General features: G+C 52.2%; 1 protein-coding gene across 2 annotated transcripts in view; it reads left to right on the top strand.

Moving 5' to 3' along the window:
- Positions 1–20,130, top strand: part of NXN (nucleoredoxin) — a 161,098-nt gene extending 140,968 nt beyond the window's left edge. For both annotated transcript variants that reach the window (XM_055577007.1, XM_055577008.1), the window contains exons 6-8: positions 13,297–13,476; positions 15,227–15,351; positions 18,518–20,130. In XM_055577007.1, coding sequence (XP_055432982.1) covers positions 13,297–13,476; positions 15,227–15,351; positions 18,518–18,700 — 488 coding nt within the window. In that variant the 3' untranslated portion in view covers positions 18,701–20,130. The remainder of the gene's footprint in view (positions 1–13,296; positions 13,477–15,226; positions 15,352–18,517) is intronic.
- The last annotated feature ends 5,463 nt before the right edge of the window (positions 20,131–25,593 follow it).

Raw genomic sequence — 25,593 nt, 5'->3', positions numbered from 1 at the left:
TGGACTTGAAGTACTGATCATGGTGTTCTCAGAAATAATGGTTACTAGAGAAGGCAATGGCACCCCACTCCAGTACTCTTGCCTGGAAAATCCCATGGATGGAGGAGCCTGGTGGGCTGCAGGCCATGGGGTCGCTGAGGGTCGGACACGACTGAGTGACTTCACTTTCACTTTTCACTTTCATTCATTGGAGAAGGAAATGGCAACCCACTCCAGTGTTCTTGCCTGGAGAATTCCAGGGACGGGGGAGCCTGGTGGGCTGCCGTCTATGGGGTCACACAGAGTCGGACACGACTGAAGCGACTTAGCAGTAGCAGCAGCAGCAGCAGCAGTGAGACAATATGCATTTTTATTCTTTGTTAAATGAATACCTCTTTTCCAGCCTTCATCCAACTCACTGGAAAAGACCCTGATGCTGGAAAAGATTGAGGGCAGGAGAAGGGGGTGACAGGATGATGGTTGGATGTTATCATTGACTCAGTGGACATGAGCTTGAGAAACTCCAGAAGATGGTAAAGGACAGAGAAGCCTGGTGTGCTACAGTCCCTGGGGTTGCAGAGTCAGACACAACTGAGCAACTAAACAGCAAGTCTTCACCTAGCCGGGTGTTTTTCTTGGTGGCCTATTAAGAGTTAAATTCATTCTGTTTGTATTAGTGGTACCAGATCCTGGTCAGCCCTAGACAGTTAACAGCTAATATTTGAGTTCTCAGTATTCCTTGTTTTATAGGGAGTGGGAAAAAAAGAGACAAACCAATATCTACCCACAAACCCCACAGCTTGTGGGGACTTATCAGGTTCTTTAACTTTTTTTCTTCACCATTTAGAGTACGCATATTGCTTTGTTAGAAGCTAGTTTCAAGCAATTGATATTTCATCTAAAACTGGTGATTCTTGGGACTTCTCTGGTGGTCCAGGGGTTAAGACTCCATGTTTCCACTGCAGGGGGCTCAGGTTCATTCCCTGGTCGGGAAACTAAGATCCCATATGCCCTTCAGTGTGGCAAAAAGTAAATAAATGACTCTTAATTTCAAATGTACGCAAGAACTCCCTGGGGCTTTTGTGAAGATGCAGATTCGGACTCAGTGGTTCTGGGGTGTGGCAGAGATCCTGCCTTTCTAGCAAGCCCCCAGGTGCTGCCGGTGCTGCTTGTCCGGGCTCTGCACTTGGGCATGAATTCGAGGTCTGTGAATCCTTGAGAATCCTTTGAGAATTTTGGAGCTTTAGGTCTCCTAGTAATTAAAAAGATGAAAGCAGTTTTCCTTCCAAACAGAGGTGGAGTGACATGACATGGTTTACTATTCCAGCAGGATGGGTACCAGTTGGTTAGTTTAAAGGAGATGGTGCAGGTGTATTTCCTTCCAGCACTCTGCTTGCAGAGAGGCTTAAAACATGTGTGCCTTAGCATAGGAGCAGTATTTCTTGAGATAAGGGATGACCCTAGACCAAGGGTTAAATTGCCACTTGATGGGGATAAGTAAAACTGCATGTCTCTCAATTCACTTATTCATTCATTCAACAAGTATTTGCTGAAGGCACTCCCCTACTGTTGACTGACCTTGAGCAAGTTACTTTATCCTTTTTTTTCAGTAAAATTGGGAAGTCTCAGTGTTGGTTACAGAGTAGGCATTTAATATTTAACTGACAGACTTAGGGAGAAAGGGGAAAATCTTTTATTTTACAACCTAAAAAAGATAAAGTTTTGGATGTCCGAAAACTTGCTAACAGAAAGGCAACTAACAATATGGCAAAGAATCTATTTCCTTTATAGAAAAAAAGAGCCCTTTCCAGATTTGTTCAGTCACTCAGTCACGTCTGACACCTTGCGACTCCATGGACTGCAGCACGCCAGGCCTCTCTGTGCTTTACTCTCTCGGAGTTTGCTCAGATAATGTCCATTGAGTCAACAATGCCATCCAACCATCTCATCCTCTGTTGCCCCCTTCTCCTGCTGCCCTCAATCTTTCCTAGCATCAGGGTCTTTCCCAGTGAGTCAACTCTTCACATCAGGTGGCCAGAGTATTGGAGCTTCAGCTTCAGCATCAGTCAAAAAAAGGGAAAGAAACAATTTAATTAAAAATATATATGTATAGGATATGAGGTGGGCAATTCAGCTGATGCATAGTCAGAATGGATAAGAAAAATATTCAGGATAATTTTAATTCATGATTTACAGATAAAAACACTGAATTTGTACCTGTTACATTTGCAAAGAACTCTACTCTCCAAAAAAGGATAATCCCCAGTGTAGGGAAGAGAGCAGGCTGCTGCTGCTAAGTCGCTTCAGTCGTGTCCAACTCTGTGTGACCCCATAGACGGAAGCCCACCAGGCTCCCCCGTCCCTGGGATTCTTCAGGCAAGAATACTGGAGTGGGTTGCCATTTCCTTCTCCAATGCATGAAAGTGAAAAGTGAAAGGGAAGTCACTCAGTCGTGTCCGACTCTTAGCAACCCCATGGACTACAGCCTACCAGGCTCCTCCATCCATGGGATTTTCCAGGCAAGACTACTGGAGTGGGGTGCCATTGCCTTCTCCGAGCAGGCTGCTAGGAGGAATCTAATCAGGACAAAATTTCCAGGAGAGATTGGCGATGCACACCAGAGGCCTTAAAAAATCTACAGAACCTTTGATTTCAAAATCCCACTTGTAGGAATTTATGTTCAGGAAGTTACCCTATAGCACCTAGCAGAAACTGGACTTCTTTGCAGTTGGAGGTGCATTTTTGTGTTTTCTCTCATCTTTTGTATACTTTGGATTTCCTCACAGACCACAATTCTTTCCTTGCTTTAGCCCTGAGAAAACTCAGAACTGAATTTGTAACCACGTTTAGCAGTTTTGCAAAGCTGACAATTTCTCTGCATGCCCTAGATCCTAGCTTTGTTTTCTCTTCCTGCCTTGCTCTCTTCTCAGTGGGATGTTTTCATTTATTTAAAAACTATTTTATGTATTTGGTTGCACCAGGTCTTAGTTGTGGCATGCAGACTCTTAGTTGCACCATCTAGGAACTAGTTCCCTGACCAGGGATCAAACCCAGCCCCCTTGCATTGGGAACATGGCATCTTAGCTACTGGACCATCAGGGAAGTCTCAGTTTTCATCTGTTTTTTATTGAATTATATCATTCACTTTTTAAACTGCCTCCAATCCTTTTTGAAAAAAAGGTGGGGTAGATTTAAATGGATAGGTTTCTATTTCTTGAGTTTCCACTAACCACTACTATACACTGAATTTGCTGGGAAATAAAAAACCGGAAGGTTATCCCAGTGCTGCCCTGGAGTGGACAAGAGGAGATCCACTTTGGGAAATAACTTCAGTAGGGTGATGTCTTTTGAAGAACTAGAATGTGTTGGTCAGATAGGTGACACTTTGTATGACGACTCAGGAAATCAAACTCATCCCATATAGCAAAGTGTGTGCTGGGCCTCGCTTGGCCACTCTGGTCCGTCAGGTGGGCTCTCATCTTCTTTCCAGGCACAGGTCCTCAGTGCAGCATAAGCTTTTTCTTCTCTGAGGAGGGGAGTTGCCCTTTCTTGGATGCAGAGGCCAGTGAGGTGCAGATCCTGTTCTTAGGGGTCGATACTAAGGCCCTGAGATCACCTGAAAGTATTAAATTACCAAAGGATGGCCTATATCACGCACAGCCAGTTTGAGGGTGGGGGTCTCTCCTCTCCCTTTGCTCCATGAGATGCCTTTTGGGGCCCTTGGGGCCCTTGGTAGTGGAGGAGACACAGAATAGCAGTCTCCTTGAGGAGAGATCACAAGGCCTGTGAGAGTCCACGCTAGTTTTAGACACACAACTGAGGCTGGAGGGTGCCCTTCCAGCAGATGTTGGCAGGGCATGAAAAAATTGATTGTTTTCTGTCTGCCTTCCGAGAGCAGAGAAGGGAACTCTCCTTTCGACTCCTCCAGCTGTCAACATACAAATAGAACAGCGGTCAGAGCCCTGGTTGTTAGGTGTGGCCCAGACAGCCAGCACGCGGGTGACCACAAATGAGCAAGGAGAGAAAGGAGCGTTTTCAGAGATGCATTCATTTGGCTCAGCCTCTTAAGGCCTGGCAGTGTGTGGATAAGCACATATGTGGTTCCCAGACTTCAAGGAGCCCTCATCTGAGGATCAGAAAGCTGATCTGGAGAGGCCCTGTGCCCAGGCAAGCAGCGGCCGGGCAACCACACAAAAGAACCCAGCTCTGCACTGGCCCGTCCCGCTGCTCCTTGTCTGCTGGCTCCGCGGAGCGCTTGCCCTGCTGTCTGCGGCAGTCCGTCTTCAGCTTGGACCTGCCTGCTTTCCCAGCTCCCCACCTCCCCCTCCCTGACTCTTGGGTTCTCCCCCTGGCAGAGCGTTTTGTGCCAACTGCTCCTGATCATTGGCCTCTTTGGGTGGCCTTGGGATTCAGTCCTGTAAGCAGCCTGTCTGACACTGCTGGTTCACCCTGACCTCTGACCCTATCTAGCTAGAAATGCACTGAAGCACAGTGAGGGGAGTGGAAGAGCCTCCCAGGGTCCTTCTCAAGGCAGCGTTTAATGGAGGGCTGCACAATGGAATAATCTAAGTTCACAGGAGACTCTGGCTTGGGACTCTGGAGCCAGGAAGGTTTCCTGGAGGAGGTGACTCTCAAGCAGGGCCTTACAGAATGTCTGGGATTTAGGTAGAGGGCTTGGGACATTCCAGGCCAAAGGCCAGAGCAAGATGTCCATGGTGTACTATATAGGGAGACTGAGTGATAAGGCCAGTGAGCACCAGGCCGTGGTCCTTGAACTTGGCCCTTTGGACTTTGGAGCTTTTGGAAAATTTTAATTAAAGGAAAATCAGTGCAGTAGAGACATTTAAGCTAGACTGGAAGAGAAATCCCAGAGGCACATTGTTTGTTGGCGTTGTTCAGTCGGTCAGTCGTATCCAACTCTTTGCAACCCCATGGACTGCAGCATACCAGGCTTCCCTGTCCTCCACTATCTTCTGGAGTTTGCCCAAGTTCATGTCCATTGAGTTAGTTATGCTGTCTAACCATCTGGTCCTCTCCCACCCTCTTCTCCTTTTGCCTTCAATCTTTTCCAGCATTAGGGTCTTTTCTAATGAATTGGCTCTTCTCACCAGGTGGCCAAAGTATTGGAGCTTCAGCATCAGTCCTTCCAATGAATATTCAGGGTTGATTTCCTTCAGGATCAACTGGTTTGCTCTCCTTGCAGTTCCAGGGACTCTCAAGAGTCTCATTATCCCCTGGGGCACGTTATCCCCTGGATTTCTAATGAATTCTTTGTGCTCCCACTGCGGCCAGGTCTTAGGCTGTGGCTCGTGACAGGCCTGCCTGTGGGGAGAGAGAGGCCACTCCCTCGGGCTCCAGGGTCAGCGGACCTAAGAGGATGCAGGCAGCCTCTGCATCCCCGGGTCTAGCTCCAGCCTCACAGGGTCACTTTCACTTCATGACATTTTTGGGGTCCCCTGAACATTAAGGGTCCAGTAGCTTAGTAGAAGCGCATGTTGTTAGTAAAGTCTCGTGCTGCTTCTTCCTGTGATCTTACCAGTCAACATTCCACTGCCTTTGACTACCAAAATACAAGATTAAAATATAGATATACTTCTCTACTTCATATAGATATATAGAAGAGAAAATCCATGACTTGTTCTAGGGGTCTTGGGGATGGGGTTACTGAGAAGATGCCTTTGCACCCTTGCACAGGCTGGCCCACGAACAGGGTAACAGGGATGTGGAGGGGTGATTGTCTGGGGAACTGAGGTCCCAGGGCCATCACTTTCCTCCCTGTTGGCATCTCCCATGGCCCAGACTACTCCCCGACCCTAGGTGTGTGTCTCTGTCCTTAGCAGCCCTGCTTTAGTGGGGGTGCGGAATCCTCCTGAACTCCCTGTCTCCCTCCTCTCTGCCATGGAACCATCTGTTACATCATTAAGTCTGTAACTTGGAATGTCTGTGCATCTGCCCATCTCCTTTCTTCTTTCTTGCTCCATTACAGCTCCCATGTCCTCTCCAGGTGCCTCACCCTCCCGGCACCTCCACTGTTCACCAACCTGGAAGCTCTCTGCACCCCATCACTGAGGGGCCTTTATGGAGGTCTCACTATGTAGGCATGAGTGCTTAAATCACTGGCCATCAGTGATTCACTCAACCTCCAGCTCTTCTCCCTTCCCCAGATGTTGAGGTCCAGGGGTGGATCTTAAAATTCCAACCTTCTAACCACGTCTCTCTGGTGACCCACACCCATCATCTTAGCATCCCAAAAGAGGCTTTTACTCCTTCGATTGAAAGGGTCTTGGAAACTCTTGTGTCAGGATCTGGGACTAAGACCAAATAGTATAACAAAAGATGTTCCTATCACCCCTTTCATTCAGGAAATCGTAAGAGTCTTAGGAGCTCTGTTCCAGGAACTGGGGCTGAAGGCCAGATATACACGCCTTATTATGTTGCAGTATCACAATGTGCACAATCCATACCATACACTCCATGCACGCACAGAGTCCTTGGAGAGTCCCGCCGCCTGTCTGGCTCGGCAGATCCATGGGGCTGTATCTGGGAGAGCTCGCGCTCCCTGCTTGACTCTGTCCTTAGCTCTCACCCCACTTGCTGTGTCCTCCTGGATGTCTTGGTGAGGATTCTTTCACAGCGTGGAGTCGGGTATCTTCCACTGCCTGCACCCAAGCCGAACCCCCTCCACCTGGCCTGTCTTCGTGCCGGGCAGTGCACAGATGACTTGATCAGATTGTCACTTTGTACATTGAGGCCCATGAGGGCAGAGCTCCCCTGTGTCACCCGGACAGGCTCAGACTGTGCAGGAGAACCCAGAATCCTCTGGGCACCTCGGGAGCTGGGCTCGGAGCACCCCTGGATTCTGAGTGTCCCCCAGCGTCCCAAGGAGGCCTTGCACAAGATGCTGCCACTTCATTCAGGTGTCCATCCAGGTGGTGCAGGGAGGGTCTGGGACTTGAGGAGGCGTCTGCTTCTGGGCTGGGTGCTGTTCCCTCGAGTGATCTAGCCTCAGTTCTGGCTGCCTGAGTTCACCAAGGCCTGGCATGTGGCCTCCACCCACTTCCTTTGCCTTGGGGAGCAGAGGGGTTGGCCTCCCTCCTCCCAGCATTTTGTGCAGACCGGGGAATTTGTAGCCCTATAAGCTGTTGACAAATGCGTTTCTAAGGCAAGGGTTTGGACACACTTGGCGAAAGGCAAATCCCATTAGCCATTGTCTAACGCTAGCTGTTGAGAACACAGTGTTCTCCGCAGGGAGGCTTGGAGCGCATTCTCTCCTGGGTTAGGGGCCCTCGCTGGCTTTGTTGTCTCCCCTCCCCTTCCCCCTTTGGGGCCAGTGGACAGGGCCCAAAGAAGCCCTGGAGGCACTGCCGAGAGGCCCTTGCTCTCCCAGCACCTGGTTTTCTTCTGTTTCTCTCATGCCCTCTTGTTCCTTACCCTCATCCTCTAGCTTTCCTCTCCTTTTCCCTTTTCCCCCACCTTCCTCATCCACTCCCTGCCCTTCTCCCCTCTCTCTCCCTTCTGAGCCCCTTTTCAGAAAATGGATGTGAGGCAGTGTCTATTTTCTATAGAAATGAAACATTCAGCCATAGCGGTTTTCTTTTTTATTATTTATTTAATTTTTGGCCGTGCTGGGTCTCCGTTGCCTCGCAGGCTTTTCTCTAGTTGCGGCGAGTGGGGCTCCTCTTCGTTGCAGCGAGCAGGCTTCTCCTTGCAGTGGCGTCTCTTGTTGCGGAGCGTGGGCTCTAGGGTGCTCGGGCTCCAGTAGTTGCAGCACGCAGTCTCAGGAGTTGCAGCGTGTGGGCTCTAGAGCACAGGCTCAACAGTTGTGGTGCACAGGCTTAGTTGATCTGTGGCATGTGGGATCTTTCCTGGTCAGGGATTGAACCCATGTCTCCTGCATCGGCAGGCAGATTCTTTACTACTGAGCCACCAGGGAAGTCCTCATTGTGGTTTTCAATGAACCGAGGATAAGGGGCTGACACTGCTGTATTTGTAGGCAAGTCTCAGGATTTAAAGGGCTGGTGCAGGCTGGTGCACCCGCCCTGGGCCTGGGGAGGGTGGCTGGGGGCTGCCTCGGGGCCTCCAGAGCAGCCTCAGTGCTCTCCTCTGCTCATCTTGTTTCATTTTGAGAACATAAAAAAAGAAAAACCAGGGAAGGACAAAGAATAATATAACAAACACCCCTGTGGCCACCACCTAGAACTGACACCTTTGCTTCCAATATTTAGTATAGAAATGAATAGGAGCATTAAACAGACACCAAGCTGGGTTCCCTCCACTCCTCCTCGGAGCCCCGTCCTTCTCCCCGGGGTGCTGGGGGTGCCCAGCAGTGACCCTACCACCCATTCAGTGTGAGTCTTCTTCAAATGCTTGCTCTGTGGCTGTGAATCCATGAGTAATGTAAGGTCGTGCTGGCTGTGTTTGTAGAAGTGTACTTAAGTGCTGACATGCTGTAATAGCGTTCTGCAGCTTGCTTTTCTCACTAAACATTATGTCTTTGAGATTTATCCCTGTTGATATTTACATCTGGTTCATTTCAGTGCCATGAAGTGCTTTGTTGTACTACAGCCTGTTTATCTGTTTATCAGTTCCACTCTTGGTGGATATTTGGTTGTTTCTGGTTTTTCTATAAGAATGCTGCAATTTTAAATGTCTTCTTCGGGACTTCCCTGGCAGTCCAGTGGTTAAGACTCTGCACTTGCCCTGTAGAGGGCACGGGTTTGATCCCTAGTTGGGGAACTAAGATCTTGCCTGCCTTGTGGTGGCACCAAAAAAAAGGTCTTTGTGCCTCCTGACAGGGCCACGCGGGCCTTCTGGCCAAGTTCAAGTGAGCCTAATCCCTTTGACCTCCCTTGGGTTTTTCTGAGCTTCACCTCCCAAACTAGCTGCCTTCTTCCTTTCCTAATATTAGCTGTCCCAGCAGGGGAAGATTTCGGGGAGCAGGAGAGAGAAGGGGGATGTGATGAATGAAATGGGTGGTGGACGTGGCCAAAGCATGGTCTGTATTTGTCATCCCACCCCTACTGCCCCTCAGTTCTTATTTGATTTTTATTTAACTTGAATGAATTTATCATAAGACAGTTTAAGAAGAATGTATATCTATCTCACCCGCATGCCTGCCTTCCTCACACAACTGTTTTCACTTTTCCGGGTCCCTTTTGGTCTCTGTCTACAAGCATATTTCTGCACAGTTGTAATTGTACACATAGCACTGTGTATTCTGTATTTTCGATTTAACCACATATTACAAACATTTTCCATCCTGCTACAGTCTTCATGATGACCATGTATTTCCATGATTACCTTTTGTCCTGCCACGTGCCCTAACCTGCTGTATCCTGTCCTGGGGCCTGCTTTTCCTTGCCTTTCTCTTCCCCAGTCCCAGCAATCTTTGTGCTCACACGGTCATCTATCAGCAGAGAAACAGCCCTGCCCGGCTCCTCTCCCACCCGCTGATGGTGCTGCCCCCAGACCCAAGACCTCCTTCGAAACTCCCTTTCTTTGGCGATAGAAAAGCAGCCAAACGCAACCATGGGACAGTCTTAGTACGCGCGACTTTGAGATTGTTTTACATAGTCACAAATCGGCTTCTCCCAAGAGGGAACAGCATGGAGCCAGCTCCTTAGGCCTTTTCTTTCTTCTCTAGGTTTTCAGGGAGATGGTGAAGGGGATTCAGAGGCTCTGGCATGGTCTACCCGAGCTCCCCAGGGAGGTGCCTGGGGCCGAAGCCCTCTCTCGGAGTGTAGAGTACGTGTCTACGCCCAGAGGTTGAGCTTGGGGTGGTGCGCCTAAGGGAACACCGTCTGGAGGCGGCAGCATCACGCCGGCCCTGGAGCCCGCCCTGTGGTGTTGATCTCACCTCTGTCTTCTGTTTCTTGAGCAAACTCCCTCCAGCCACCGTGGAGGTTCCCGTGTATATCACTAAAGCAAGTCTTCTCCTTTTACTTTTTTAACTTATTTTTATTTTTTGGCCGCACCGCACGGCTTGCAGAATCTTAGTTCCTCAACCAGGGACTGAACCTGGGCCCTGACAGCGAAAGTGTGGAATCATAACCACTGGACCACCAGGGAAGTCCTCGGCACTGGTCTTCTATCCCTTCTCAAGAGCCAAATGATCAACCTAGGGATGACTAATAATAATAATAATAATAATAATAATGGACTTAGTTATAATGAGAGCTGATATATATAGAGTGCTTTGTGCCAGATATCCTGCTCAAAAGCATTTTCTACTTGTCATCTTTTTACTCCTTCCTACACCCAAGTAAGATCAGAAACCCCCACTACCCCCATTTGACGGTGTGTAAATGAGGCTCTGAGCAAGTAAATGACTTGCCTGCATCTTCCTTGGAACCCACACTGTAGTCTCCCCACCCCCACCCCCACCCCCACCCCCCGCACTGTCCTAGCTGGGAAACGACAAGTTCAAGAGAAGCAGAGACGAACTGTTCCCTCTTCATTCCCTTCAGAGAAGCCTCTTGCTGGTGTGGAAGTTATTTTGTACAAAGGCATCAATTAGAAATTTTCCATTTCCTTTAAGTTTCCCATTAGAGGCTCTGCCCTATTTTCTCCTTGGAAGTCTCTGCTTCGGGGAACCTGCTTCAAGGGACGGGGGAACAGGGAAGGCAGGAGGGGCTGGATGGGGAAGCGGGTGAATGGGAGAGAAAGGGGAGAGGTGACCATATCTCAGCCTCCTTCCCCCACAGCCTCAGAGAAGAGGGAAGTGGGTGGTGCAGAAGGTATGGATGCAGGAATGTGCCCTGCCCAGCTCCTCCTTGGGGATGACCACCCTCCAACCCATGGTGCTGTGAGAGTCCCCACCAGCAGACTGGCCTGGTAGAAAGAGCAGCAGTTTGCCAACAAGCTGACCAGGCTTCCTGTCCCAACTTGGCCCACTTACTGGGCAGATGACCTTGGGTAGGCAACTTGACCATCGGCAGAAGGAGGATAATCTTACATCCCAGGGTGAGGTCCCCACACTGGGTGGAGCACTGAGCAGATGCCACAAGATTGAGCTTCCTTCTGGCTGGTTCATCCCCAGAGAGGTGTACACGCTTAGGGCTCTGGGGCCAAACTAACCCAAGATCCGGTCAGTGATAGGAAAGCAACTGGTGCTTGTCAATTCTTTTTCCCAGTCCATGTGCTCGAAGTGGGCTTCTCTGGATTGAACTCTGTGGTCACTATACCGAGTCGCTTTCTGTTTGTGCTCCACAGTCAACCTAACCTTGTCACCTTGGGCTTAAAGCACCAAATACAAGGGGCCTTTGCTTTTGCATAGCTGTTGGGGAGGGGTGGGGAGGGTCCAGGGGAGCTGTCCCTCCATGGAATCGGCTGAGGAACCCCCAGTAGTCACCTGGGGGCTCGAGTCCCTGCCTTGCTGTCCTGGTGCCTCCCCCCCACCGGCAAGGACTGGAGACAGGCCTTAGCCATGGCAACAAAGAAGCCCATAAGTCACCTGGAGAAACCAAAGCCCCAAACCAGAAAGCAAGCCTCTCTGCCTTTGGATTTTACTTTTCCTCCCTTCTCCATCCTCTGTGCCTGCCTGCCTGCCACAGACCAACCCAGCATCCTATGTCTGGGCTACAAACAAGCCTGCTGCTGTGTCTAATCATAGCGGTGGGCAGGGACCTGGTTTAACCCAACACTAGAAATTGCCCAATTTCAGAAACTGATTAAACAACTTTGCCAAAGCATTTTTGAGATGGGGCATGGCACTGGGAGGCGTTCATCTGCAGCCGGCTGGCCCTTCGTGTCATGGGCCCCAGCCCCAGGCCCCTACAGGCCGCTGACTCAAGCCCAGCCCCATCTGGGATAGGGAGACCCCTGATGTGAACCGCAGGTCTCTGGGAGATGCCAAGCAGATATGAGATGAGGCTGAAGATGCCCCGTGCCTCTTGTGCTCTGGGCGCGTCCTAAAAGCCCCAAAAGTGCTGGCTCTGGCCATGTGCATTTGTATGTGATGTGTGTGGTGGGAAAGGCAGTCCCTAGGGGGTGCTTCTCTCTGGACCTGCTCCCCAACATGCCAAGCCTCTCCTTCTCATAGATGTGAACATAATGCACTCATTTTTCCTTTTGAAGGCAGGTCCACCCCTGCATGCCTGTTGCCCCGGCCACCACACAGGTTACAAAACACCACGGCTGTGTTTCTGGTACCTCAGCATCCCTCCCCCCTCCCACCCCCCACAGAGAAGAAAAATGTCAGTGAAGCAAACTACTGACTCAAAGCTGTAGAATTTATAAATATTAAATTGCTCTGGCTTTCCCTGGCCCATCTAGCTCCGGTCAGCTCCAGTGGGGAGGTGGCTGGTTACTGCAAGGAGGGGAGGGACCAGTGGGGAGACAAGTGTCCTCAGAGGTCAAGGCCGAGGCTGCCTCCATGGGCTGAGGTCCCTGGCTGGAGGAGAAGCAGCAGAGAGTGGGGCGCAAGGAGCAGGGAGCTGGAAAACCCACATGCCCCTGTAACCCAGAAGGGGTCACCTCTGATTCTTCCATTTGAGGCTTTATGGTTGGAGGGAGACTGTGGTTTGTGGGGAGCTGGGTGTTGCATCTCTGACCCCAGCCCAGGACTCTCATGTGAGGGCCGCAGCACTGCCAGTATGTTCCCTCCAGGGACTGTCCCCCCAGAGCGGGCACTGGACCCGCCCCAGGCAGCGGGGCTGGAGGTGGTGGCCAGCTGTCCTCTCCCGTCCACTGCCCCAGGCTCCTCCCCCCACAGACCCCCTGTGCTCCCCCGGGGGGGCCCTCCTGCTGTGATCTGTGCTGGTCTATACACCCTTGCGTGTGCACTGCAGGGGAGTATGCGTTCATACCACCTGCTGAGGTTGAGAATTCCTGCAGGCGGGGGAGCAGCTCCTGTTTCTCTGGGACCTCATGTTGTTGCTCAGTTGTGTCCGACTCTTTGCGACCCCATGGGCTGCAGCACACCAGGCTTCCCTGTCCTTCACTATCTCCCAGAGTTTGCTCAAGCTCATGTCCATTGAGTTGATGATGTCATCCAACCTCTCTAGGCTTTCTCATTTTTCTTCTATGTACTGAGACCCAGGGCTGAAGTTCTTAAATGCACAGCCTCATTGATCCTTCCATAGTGGGATAAGGTGGGAACTGCAGTGTGTTTACCACATGGCAGTGGAGGGTCTGAGGTCCACAGGGAGGACGTGACTTGCTCGGGGTTCTGTGGAGAAGTCCCCTGCAGACCCAGAGGGGTTCCGTGGCTCTTCCAAGGTGGAGCCCGGATTCCACTCGAGGACTAAACCGTGTCCGGGGGTGCTGTCCCATGGACTGTGGGGCCATAGCCAAGCTCGCTCGCTCTCTCTCTTGCAGGCATCCCCACCCTCATCGTGCTGGACCCGCAGGGGGAGGTGATCACGCGGCAGGGACGGGTGGAGGTGCTGAACGACGAGGACTGCAGGGGCTTCCCGTGGCACCCCAAGCCCGTGCTGGAGCTTTCCGACTCCAACGCTGTGCAGCTCAACGAGGGCCCCTGCCTCGTCCTGTTTGTAGGTAGGAAGCTCAGCTAAGGGCCCCAGGTGGAACAAGATGGGCAGAGCTCACTAGGGGGCCAGGGGGGTCTGTCCCTGCAGCTTCTTTCAGTCTCCAGCAGCGCAGAGCCTGGGCCTTTGTCTCTGGCTGCCGTGCTTCTGACCCCGGTGATTTATTCATGCTTCTCCCCTGTGGTGGCTGTGCAGGGAGCTGCTGCTCTGCTTTCCTTCTAGCTGCTCCCGGCCACCAGCTGGGAAGAAGAGGTCAGGCAGGGAGGAAGCCCTAGCCCGCTGATGAACAGACCCATTGTTGGAGGCGGGGCTGCTGCACAGAAGCTGCGGGGGGATGGGGGGTGGGGTGGGGCTGGGCCCCCTCAGGCCAGGGCTCACCCCCAGCTGCTGCTGCTTCTTTCCTGTGCTCTGAGGAGCTGCCCCAGGGTGGCATCTCTGGGGCTGAGAACCCCTCTGTCTCCCTGCCTCTCCCTCTCGTGCTCAGTGTGTAACCAGTCTGCCCTGCAGGAAGACACAGGAATACCTGCGGCAGGCTCCCAGCAGGCCCGTAGGGTGACCCCTGGTTCCTTCTGCAAACGGAGTAACTGCTGGCCAAGGGCCATCTCACCCTCTGTCTTAGGTCTCATTGCTCGATTCCACTTAAGTCTGGGTATCAGGATCATGGCCGAGCTGCTGCCGCCTGTAATGAAGGGGCTGGAGAATGTGTGTAGCATCCAACCCCCATTCTCTGGAAGTCTGGTTTGGGGTCCCCCAGGTGGGGAGCCCATATGTGGACTGGAGGGAATCCTGGCTTGCAGGCTGGCCTTGTACTTGGAGGACAGTGGCCCTGGGAAGGGATGGCCTTGGGGACCCATTCCCCTTGGGGCTTTACTGCCTGCTGCAGGCTCACACACCCCCAGCCTGGAGCCTGGGAAGCTTTTATGAAGGAGGGACAATTGGGAACATCACTGGCCATCTGTAGATGTGGAAACAGGGTCCCAGGGAGGCAAAGCAAGTTTCCAGCATCACCAAGCTAATCAGAGGTGAATCTAGAGTGTATGGGGCTGATCCTGCACATTGGGCCTCCTGAGAGGACTGCTGGGTGAAGGTCTTCTGCAGGCACCTGTCCCCCCTCCCCTGCTTTGCACTGGGTCTCGGTTATGGGGTTCAGCAGGGGTGAGGTGCTCCCATGCTGCTACTTCGCTGGAAGCAAGAGATGCCCAAAGGGGGTTCTGGGAGCCTGGTTGGGGGTTCCCTACAGTCAGCCTGTCCCCTCCCAGGCAAGTCCCACTGCCAGCTATGAAGTTGGCATGCCAGTGCCCCAGTGCTTCCCAGCTGCTACCAAAGCTGATGATCAGACTGCAGTCCTGACCCACCACCATTAGGAAGTCAGGGATCCAAGGACAGAGCATCTTATTCCATGATGGAGAGAAGAGCACCAGGGCCTCAGGTTCTGGCTTAGGAGAGGCTCAGCTTCCAAGGTGGGTTTGTGAGGAGTTCAGTGAACAGGATTTCATTTGCCTGGGCATGAGTGCTAGAAGGTGAAGTGAGTTCTTCCTGGGGGCATGATGCAGAACAGCCTGCCTGAGAGAGCAGTGAGGAAACTGGCCTGTGCCTGGGGACACACCCTCGTGCACCCAGGAGGCGAGGTCGGTGTCCCAGGGCAGGCTTTGCTTCCATTCAGGGGCCGCCCAGATGGGCGTGTGGGGCCTGGACCTGGGCACCACTCCATCTGATTGACAAGCCAGTGCTGCTTTGTGTCTTTCTCTCCCTTGTCACAGATTCTGAGGATGACGTTGAGTCGGAGGCGGCCAAGCAGCTGATCCAGCCAATAGCTGAGAAGATCATTGCCAAGTACAAAGCCAAAGAGGAGGAGGCGCCGCTCCTGTTCTTTGTGGCGGGGGAGGTGAGTGCCGCCGGGGCCCCCCGGGCTGCCTCCGCTGGCAGACCTTTAGAACACGAGTGATGTAGCCCTTGGGGATGTCTGAAGGGGCCTGGGGTTCTGGGGTAACGGTGCTTCTACAAGAGCCCACAGACAAATGGAGCATGAAAAGGTGTCATCAGTCAAGGAAAACCAGTTCCGGCCCTTGCTGCCTCCTTCTTCCCATCTCTTACCCAGCAGTCCCCGGGCAGCAGGGGGCCCTCCTAGAACAGAAGCTCTCTCTTGCACCCACCCCGGCTGCTAGGGAGCCACAAAGATAGTGGACAGCACTTACTCCTTCCGGGCTGGGTCCCAGCCAGGCTCTTGATACTTTACAAAGAGACTGGTTAGTCTTCGGACACCCCTCCGCCCAAGGGACCTTTTCCCATCACCGAACGCTGATGGGGATCGGATTATCACTCCGACCTGCAGTTACCCCGCCAGCCCAGGGAGAATGCTGACGTTACTAGCATTCCTGCCTCTTCCACCCCAGGCCTGTCCCTAGAAGGCCTCCAAGCTGGTAGGGGAGTGGCTCCCAAGGTTGGGGAGCCTGGGTCCCGCAGACGCGGAATCTCGGAGATCGCGTAGGTTGCGCAGCCACGCCCCCTCGGTTCCCCACCCCGGAGCCACCCTCCACGCATGCGCAGCTGCCTCTCGCCCCCCCCCCCCCACCCAGGCACTGGCCTCAGTCGGTTATTGACAGACACGCATTTTGAAGCCAGTGCGCCCCCCCGACCCTGCTCCACCCGCCCTCCTTGCTCCCATCTGTACCTCTAGTCGGTCCGAGCCCCGTGCTCATTTCACGCTGTGTTTGGATCCCAGGGGCGGCCAGACACCCTGAACCACCCATTCATCACCTCAATAGCCGCTCCTACCCGGTGGGCCCCTGGAAGACAGCTGGAGTCACCCTGCCCAGCCGTGGGGTGGAAGGAACAAAGCCGGTTCACAGGGCCCTGCCTTGGGCTACACAGCCCACTCCACACAAAGCACCAATGGAAGCCGCACTGAATGTATTAAACTCTAACCCCTTCGACCAGAACAGCGGTTTGGAGAGAAAAGATGGGCTCAGGAGGGGGAAAGGGCTGAGCCGGGGTGGAGGCGGGGCTGCAGGGCTCCAGTGGCCGCCCTAGAAACAAGGCCAAAAAAGAGCGCTGGCAGGTTTCCTATAGGCCCGGCCAGGCCAGGTGCCGCACCTGCACCATCCACGTGCTCGTCACCTACCCATCCTTAGGGGTTCACAGATGAGGAAAGTGAGGCTAGGAGAGGGTAAGGCTGCTGCGAGGCCGGCCTGGCAGGGCTGTGCGCCCAGGCTGGCTCACTCTCCCAGAGCCCCATGTGAGCCATTATTGAATCCCTTTTATAGGATTTATGAGACCTGGCCTCTGAGAGGTTTCTTGCCAAAGCCTCGCATTAAGTAGGTGGCAGAGAGAGGAGTGAATGTGAGATCAGGAGTGACTCTGGAAACAAGCTGTCACTCCCTCTGTCCACCGGGTCCCGTACAGGGCTGGGCCAGCCTGGACCAGGATGTTAGGCAGAGGCCCAGGGGCATAGGGGCATCCACTACTCCAGCTCCACACCCTCCAACCTAACCTTCTCTGCCCTGAACCTGGGCTCCTGGCCTTGGCAACTCTCTTGGCCAATTCTCTAACCTCAGAAGCAAGACAGTGTGGGAAAGGAAGTGGGCACAGGGCGCTGGAACCGTCAGGCACCACCTGGGTGCCTCTGAGCCCAGGACTCCAGCCCTTCACAGTCAGCCTGTGGCTGGGGCCTTTGTCTTGATCCCGTCCTCACCCACAGACAGAAGTTGTCCTTTCCCGAGCCTCAAAAGACATTAAAATTCATCTCCCCATGTTTGCTCAGAAGGAGGGGAGGCAGCAGGCACTGAGCTTGGCTTTCTAATGGGAGTTGGATGGATGGGATTTGTCCCGGTCTCTCCCCTCTGTTTATCATGAAGATTGTTTATTAACCCAAATGGAGGGCCTGAATTGGGTGAACACTGCCAGAGATGCTGAATCACCCGGCATTGCTGGGAAGTGCGTGCTGTTTGTTGGGTGGAGAAAAAAAAGACGATCACTTATCTTTCCTAAGAAATTGCCCTTTTAGAAAGAAACGTTTTTTGTCTCAGAAACTGCTTGCCAGCCTTTAAGGCCCAGAATACTATGAGCTCTTTTTCTGCAGGTCTTCTCATTCAGTGGAGAATTTTGCACATTTTATAGTGAAACAACCTGGGGATGGGTATAGAGCGTCCATTTCCTGTTAACAGCAGCATGAAAAGTAACCTCAGATGGCTGTGTGTATGCATGCTCAACCCTATTCAACTCTTTGCATCCTCAGGGACTGTAGCCTGCTAGGCTCCTCTGTCCATGGGATTTTCCAGGCAAGAGTACTAGAGTCGTTTGCCATTCCCTTCTCCAGGGGACCTTCCTGACTCAGGGATTGAGCCCAGGTGTCCAGCGTTGGCAGGCGGATTCTTTAACATGAAGCCACCTGGGAAGCCCAATCTCAGATGGCTGCCCCCTTACAAATCTTTCTGTCTTTGGATTTCTGTTTGCCTTTATATTTACTAAAGGTATACCTCATACTAGAGAAATTTATCAGGACAGTCACTGGGAACCTACGATTACTATAGTACTGGTGTTAAACCTCAGTAGTACTGCAGAGGCCTGGGCTTCTGAACTGGTTGTGCAACTCCTGCCCGCCCCCTACAGCTGTGGGGATGGGGGTCGGGGGTGGGGGGACTGAGCTGTTTTGTTATAAACATTCCGAAGCTGAAGTCCAGATAGCCCTCTGCCCGCAGTGGGGCTGCATATAATTGAGAGTGGGTTGCAAAAGTAAGTAATCAAAAGACATCCCATTTTTACAAGTTAAAGTTGCTTTCATGCTAATAAAGCAAGATGACTTGCCTGGGGTTTGAGCTGATGCAGAGAGTGAATTTGATGAACTAGCTCCCCCTCGCCCTGGTAGGGCAGGGTCCCCTGCTCCCCAACTCCATGCTCCCCGTTCTGAGAGCCCATCTTGCCTGGAGGCCACGGCTCTCCAGGATGGTGGGGTGGGGTTCCACTCCATGGTGTCTGGGGAGTCTGGGCCCACGGGATTCTCTACCCTCTTTCTTGACAACTCATTGGTTTTCTTCCCCTCTGATGACTTCCAGGATGACATGACTGACTCCCTGCGAGATTACACCAACCTGCCCGAGGCTGCCCCTTTACTCACCATTCTGGACATGTCAGCCCGGGCCAAGTACGTGATGGACGTGGAGGAGATCACCCCCGCCATTGTGGAGGCCTTTGTGAATGACTTCCTAGCAGAAAAGCTCAAACCAGAGCCCATCTAGTGGGGCCCCAGCTTCCCGGGACCTTATTTAAAACTCATTCTTCTCCTCCCCCTCCCCCCTCTTCCCGTCACCCTTGGACTTTTCCAGAGTGTTCCGAATCACACAACCCAAGTGTCCAACCTCTTTGTGGTGCCTTGTTTTCTGCATTAACTCCTCAGCTAGCACCCTAGGGTGCGCATACTCTCCAGCAGCAGAAGAAACCACCGTGTTTGGAGACTCTATTCGGGGATTCGTGGGGCTGGCATAACCGGCCAGAATGAGGGCTGCGGCGCGCTCTTGGTCGCTGGCTCTGGGTGAGGTATTTCGCGCGCCCCCGGGTGTTCTAACGCCGAGTGGGCACAGACCTTGGGTGCGCCGGCTCTGCCGCGGGTGCTAGAACGCATGCGCAGAGCCCCAGCGGCTCAGAGCCACGCGGGCGCTCAGGTGGAGCCGGGTAGGGGCACGGCCCTGGAGGTCTTGGCGCAGAACTTCTGCCTGCCAGGACAGCCTTTCCTCAGTGACTTGGTCTGTCTTGATCTGAGGAGAAAAACACCAGCTTGTCAGTAGGTATCGGGCAGGGGAGGAGCTCCAGCTCTCAAAGGTAACTTGTGTTCTTTTCTGATGAGAAAGAGGAGCTACAGTATTGGTTCACGTAGTAATTGCTTACTTTGATGGAGCACCTCCCATGTGATAAGAAAGAGCTGCTCCTTCCTTCCTTCGAGCTCTTTCTCCCTTGATCTTGACCTTCCCCCAGTTTCTGCCTTCTCAAATGGACAGCCCCTCCCATCTTAGAATGTTGTTAGTAAGTTCTCGCCTCTGGCCATCTTCCCAAGAAGAGGCAGTGACGGACCTGCATTGCCAGAAGAGCACTGTGCCCCCAGCACCCTGTGGCTCTGGGCCTGAGGCCCCTGGAGCCTCTGCCCACCCTTGGTTACCCCTGCGTTCCCTTTTCTTCTCAAAGCAGAACTTTTAAAAAGAGACAAGGAGTTGCCAGAAGCCTAGCTTTTCCCTAAGAACCTGCAGAAAGGGCTGTGCCCTAGGGAGTGCAGGCTGAGGACAGGTCAGCTAAAAATGGGCCCTGTGTTGGCTCTGCTGGGCCCAGCTCAGCCCCTTCTTTGGGCTGAACTGACCTCAGAAAGGAAACTAGCAGCTGTGCTCTTAGGATTTGGGGTAGAAGGCTTCCCCGGGTTTCAGCCTATCTCAGTCAGGTGTCAGGGCCTTTCGGATCATCTCAGGCCTCACCTCTGGCTCCACTCACAGCCAACCAAGACCATTTATTTGGAAAACCCAGCCCCTTCCAATTAGCTGTTGACAGCATTGCTTCTCGCTGAGTGGGATTGTTCGTTTGTAGTTCAGAGGGACAAGTTGAGTTGGTCATTAGACTATTACTGTTACCAGCCTGAAATGCAATCACCTAGTAAGAAATAAAACAGGCATCTCTGGACGTTATCAACCATTTGGCCTTTCCTGTCCTTCATAACAAAAGTCTTCTGGCTGGTACTGTGCTCCATGGGGTGGGCAGTGAGGGCATGGGTGGCATATACAAGATCCTCTTGACTTTCACTGGGTACTTAGCAGCTGTGCTTCAGGATTTTTGAGAACCAAGCCCTAACATGGTCATCTGTCGAATCCTTCAGAAGCCAGGATGCTCGTTTGGATGAGAGTGCCAGAGGCAGATCCCTGCTGGAGCTCTGGCCGCCATCGCTTGGGGTTTGACTTGCCATGGCAGGGAGTGGAGTCTCAGACATCATCCTCGTGGACTCATGCTCATTCCCCCTCCACAAGGGAACACGTGCTCAGAGAGCCTGAGAAGGCCAGTTGGAGAAACACAAGGAGTCCCACAGGGGTCCTCCTGTGAAGAATGAGGTTGGAGACCCTCAAACCTGGCTCTGTCCAACCCCCTAGGACTAGGGGCTGCTCCAGGAGACCTGCCAGTGTCTCCCTGGGGAGATGGGAGGGTGGAGACAAGATGAGGTCAACCTCACTTGGAGGATAGTTGGGATTTCTGTCTGTGCCCTGTACCATGATGGCCTTGGAGGAAAGGTGGTCTCTCTCAGCAGCTACTTATTTTCTGAGGCAAAAGGAACAAAATCCAGTGAGGAGTCCTCATAAATCATTGCAGCAGAAAAATGAGGTCATTTATGATCCTTCTATGCCCATACAGGGCCAGCTGAACTACTTGCCACTAATGTCAACTGGACCCATGACACCAGAATTCCCCTCTTAAAGGGGGTGTGGAGGTTAAGATCAGTGGGAAGTTTTACTAAAAAGGTACGTCTGGTTTATACAGTGGCAACTTTGGGGGGAAATGCCAGGGGAGAGTCACTTCGCCAGTGAAGAATATAGTGCAAGATGCTAGAGATCTTAAAGGTTATTGATGCAGACGAAGTGGGTGGCTTCTTAATTCCTACTAAGCAGCTCCAAAATACCTTAAAATTCTGGTCGCTAATTAGAAGCAGGTTAAAACACCAGCTGTGACATATTCAAGGGCTTCCGCCAGCAGCAAAGGAAACCGGGCCCTGCAGCCTGGGACAGGATGGTGGCTGTAAAAACGCCACCCTGGGGTTACAAGTCTGTGGTCACAATGACTTCCAGATCTGATTCTACCCTTTTTTTTTTTTTAAACGGAGTTGAGATTTTTTTTTTTTTAAACCTATCTTCAACAGTAAAGATCTCCTTAAGAAAAAAAGAAAGGTATGTTTGGGGGATAGGTATTTATGTGTGTTAGTCACTCATTCGTGGTGGACTCTGTGACCCCATGGACTGTAGTCCACCAGCCTCCTCTGTCAAAGGAATTCCCCAGGTGAGAATACTGGCACGCATGCCCAGTCACTTCAGTCATGTCTAATTCTTTGTGACCCAATGGACCATGGTCCACCAGGCTCCTCTGTCCATGGAATCCTCCAGGCAAGAATACTGGAGTGGGTAGCCATTCTCTTCTCCAGGATAATCTTCCCCACTCAGGGAATCGAACCTGAGTCTCCTCCATTGCAGGTGGATCCTTTACCATCTGAGCCACCAGGGGAGTCCAGATATGTATAGCAGGTCGCTGTAAAAGCTGGAGGGTGACTGAGAACCACCTTCTCTTCCAGGAGCGGGGTGGGGGCGCTGGTTGCTCCCCTAGCCTCAAGTGAGTCCTTGGAATCAGTGCCTCCCACTTATCTGAGCACAGTGAGTCTGTTCTGCTGTTTTTGGCATTAGCCAAGCTTCAAGTGGTAATTTTCAGCCAGACTGTGTTTTTTCCTGTTGCCTAATTAAAGACACTAAAAAGCTGTTCTCTCCTCCTGCTGCCTTGTTCCAGGGCAGCAAAGGGAATTCTGCAGCGATAGAGACATGGTAGAGTCTGCTGGACCCAGTAAGGTCACCGGAGGGAAAAAGCTACACACACGCACAGGCGTGTCCACGCGGAGAGGCCTTGGAATGGCAGCTCTGGGAGGGCCCGAGTGAGTTCCTGGTCCAGCCCCTCCAGGGTGCCGGCGTTGTTTCACTGTGGACCTCCACCCCTCCCTGGGCAGGCCTCTGCTTGCCTGCCAGGACCAGGACCTCAGCAGGACAGAAGTGAGGGCTGTGGGTTGTGGCAGCGCCCCTGCAGCTTCTCTCCAGATGCTGCTGTGTGGACCGAGGACAGGCTGGAGCTCAGGATCTTCCATTCACCCTGAAGCAGCTGCGTTCAGTGAGCCCTAAACCTAAGTCGCTCTTTGCTCAACACCAACCCCTGTTGAGCGAGCACCCACTCCTTTCCTCCAAACAGGCTGCTCAAGGGGAAGTTCTCTGCAGACAAATGGCTATTGTTTGTTAGCTTCATTATTGGTTATTCGTTATTAGCAAGTAGTGCATGTGTGAAGGAAGGAATATTTTCCAGGAAACAGTAGGCTCAGATGTAGGAAAGTATGATATGGAGTCCACTCTATGGCTGGGATTTCTCCTTCTGGAGGAAGTCTGACATCAGGATGTTCTAGATACACCTTTAGTGTGAAAGCATGAAGAGAAGTCATTATACTTCATTGTTCAGCCTGTGTCCCACCCCCTGGGCCTTCTGGAATACTTTCCCAAGGCAGGAAATGTGTGGCTAGATTTAGGTAGGATGGTTCTGAGGAGCTGTTGGGTTTCCATGCAATCACACGCCTCCTCCCAAAAGCCTCTGTCCCCCAGCCTGTAGGCCAGTGTGCAGCCAGCCTTATGTCTGATTCCTGGGTGCACTTGCCTCACACAAGTAAGCCAACCACACGGGGCTAGAAGTGGGATACAGGAGGAGGCATGGTTAGGGCCCAGGCCCCCAAACCAGATCGCCTTTGACATCAGAGGATATGAAGTCCCCAGCTAGCCAAACCATCCTCCGGGCATGCAGTCACAGAGGTGCAAGCAAGGCTGGGAGGCCAGACCCTCATCTCCTCCTCCTGTATTCTCTCCTTGCGTTCTGAGGAAGCAGCAGCTGTGGGGATGGGCCTCTCCAACTTCCCTGTAGCTCAAACTGTGAAGAATCCGCCTGAAATGCAGGAGACCTGGGTTCGATCCCTGGGTCGGGAAGATCCCCTGGAGGAGGACGTGGCAACCCACGCCAGTATTCTTGCCTGGAGAGTCCCAGGGACAGAGGAGCCTGGTGAGCTACAGTCCATGGGGTCGAAAAGAGTCGGACACAACTCAGCGACTAGCACTAGCACCTCTGCAACCTCGAGGCCTCAGTTGAAAAAAGTTGCTCTTCCCTACAGATGTGGCCAGGACAGAACTGATGCCATTGCTACGTGCAGATTTTTGGTACACGTGCTTTGGGCAGCGGCCTGGCTTCCTGAGGCTTTCAGTGCAGCTGAAAAAGCAGCTTGCAGCTGCTCCAAGGTAACTCGGGACCCTGGTTTAGGGACTGTCAAGTCACCCACAGCAGCGCATCAGCTTGTCTGTTCATCTGGCTTCTAGCATATTTCCTTTGCATGTTCATTGGTGTAAACTAAGTAAGATCTTGGAGTTAAAAGGTGTTTACATGAGTGTTTTCTTTAAAACACATTTTCCAGGTGAGCCAGCCAGGTCAGCTCCCACAGAGGGTGGAGGCTGCTTGGCCAAGAGGGGTCCACAGCGCAGCAGATGGTTTTCAGTACCAGCCAGGGTGTGGTGCTGTTTCTGGGGTCATCACGTGATGTAACAACAAAAGTGGAGCTAAAGGCAGCTCAGCTTGTGGTGACATCTGGTGTTGTTAATAACCCTGGGGAACGTGCTAGGAGGTTCCAGGTGAAACGTAGAAACCAGTTCCTCAAGGTTGGCTTATCCTCTGGGCCTTAATGACTTTTTTTCCTTAATTGGTGTGTGATTGCTTAATACTGCCGTGTTTCTAGGAGAAGGCAATGGCACCCCACTCCAGTACTCTTGCCTGGAAAATCCCATGGATGGAGGAGCCTGGTAGGCTGCAGTCCATGGGGTCGCTAAGAGTCAGACACGACTGAGCAACTTCACTTTCCCTTTCCACTTTCATGCATTGGAGAAGGAAATGGCAACCCACTCCAGTATTCTTGCCTGGAGAATCCCAGGGACAGAGGAGCCTAGTGGGCTGCCGTCTATGGGGTCGCACAGAGTCGGACACGACTGAAGCAACTTAGCTGCAGCAGCAGCAGCAGCCATGTTTCTGGTACAGCAAAATGCATCAGCCACATGTATGCATATCCCCTATTCCTTGGATTTCCTTCTCATTTAGTTCACCACAGAGCACTGAACAGAGTTCCCTGTGCTATACAATAGGTTCTTATACCATGTATGTCCGTCTACCAATTCATCCTATCCACCCTTCCCGCTTTGGTGTCCATACGTTTGTCTGTGAATGACTGAAATTCTAAGGTGCGATAGCAACCGAAGCTGGGGAGGGGTAAGGGCTTTTATGCCTCCCATCTTGAAACTCCTCGAGGGCGAGGTGGCGGGTTCCCAATGGATGTTCAAAGAACCTGGGGACATCAGCGTTTGCTGAGAGCTGCTTTTCCAGAGGCTCCATTCAAAAGAAAAAGATGTGCTAGTTTTTTTCTGTAGCAGCTGCTTCCCATTTCTGTCCATTTCCTCCTTAGTTTTTGGTCCAACTTTCTGTACTTTAAGATTTTTGCCGAGAACAAATGACAATGTGGATGGATCTCCCACTGCAGCAACTCTGAGCTTGCCACAGGCCCAGGGTGGTAGAGGGAGACTTGACTCCATCCTCTTGATTGCTTTTGAACTGTGGTGTTGGAGAAGACTCTTGAGAGTCCCTTGGACTGCAAGGAGATCCAACCAGTCCATTCTGAAGGAGATCAGCCCTAGGATTTCTTTGGAAGGAATGATGCTAAAGCTGAAACTCCAGTACTTTGGCCACCTCATGCGAAGAGTTGACTCATTGGAAAAGACTCTGATGCTGGGAGGGATTGGGGGCAAGAGAAGGGGACGCCAGAGGATGAGATGGCTGGATGGCATCACTGACTCGATGGACGTGAGTCTGAGTGAACTCTGGGAGTTGGTGATGGACAGGGATGCCTGGCGTGCTGTGACTCATGGGGTTGCAAAGAGTCGGACACGACTGAGCGACTGATCTGATCTGATCTGATCTGATCTTGATTGCAACAACTTGCATCCAGGAGAAATCTCCACCCCTCCCTTCAGCGTTGGGAGTCGTTTTGAGGTGTGACTGCCCCCTTGTGGCAGATACCACCACTACAGCTACGTGCAGCACAAAGGCAAGGGGCAGCCTGGCCAACCTTCTGAAGGCTTCTTTCAGCTGAGCAATGTTCTTTACTTGTCATGTGCTGCTCAGTTTCATCCCTGTTTCCTGGGGAAATGGTGACATAAATATTGGTAAAAAACTGAGAAGGATTCAAGATAGCTAATTTCCATCAGTAGGTAAAAAATTTCACCACCACTTGCTCCCCCATGATCATTTAAAAGGAAAGACTGCCCCTTCCCTCTGATAA

This window comes from Bubalus kerabau, chromosome 4 (genome assembly GCF_029407905.1).
Source record: "Bubalus kerabau isolate K-KA32 ecotype Philippines breed swamp buffalo chromosome 4, PCC_UOA_SB_1v2, whole genome shotgun sequence".
NCBI lineage: Eukaryota > Metazoa > Chordata > Mammalia > Artiodactyla > Bovidae > Bubalus > Bubalus kerabau.
Note: the sequence above shows the minus strand (reverse complement) of the source record. Positions and strands in the feature narration are given on the sequence as shown.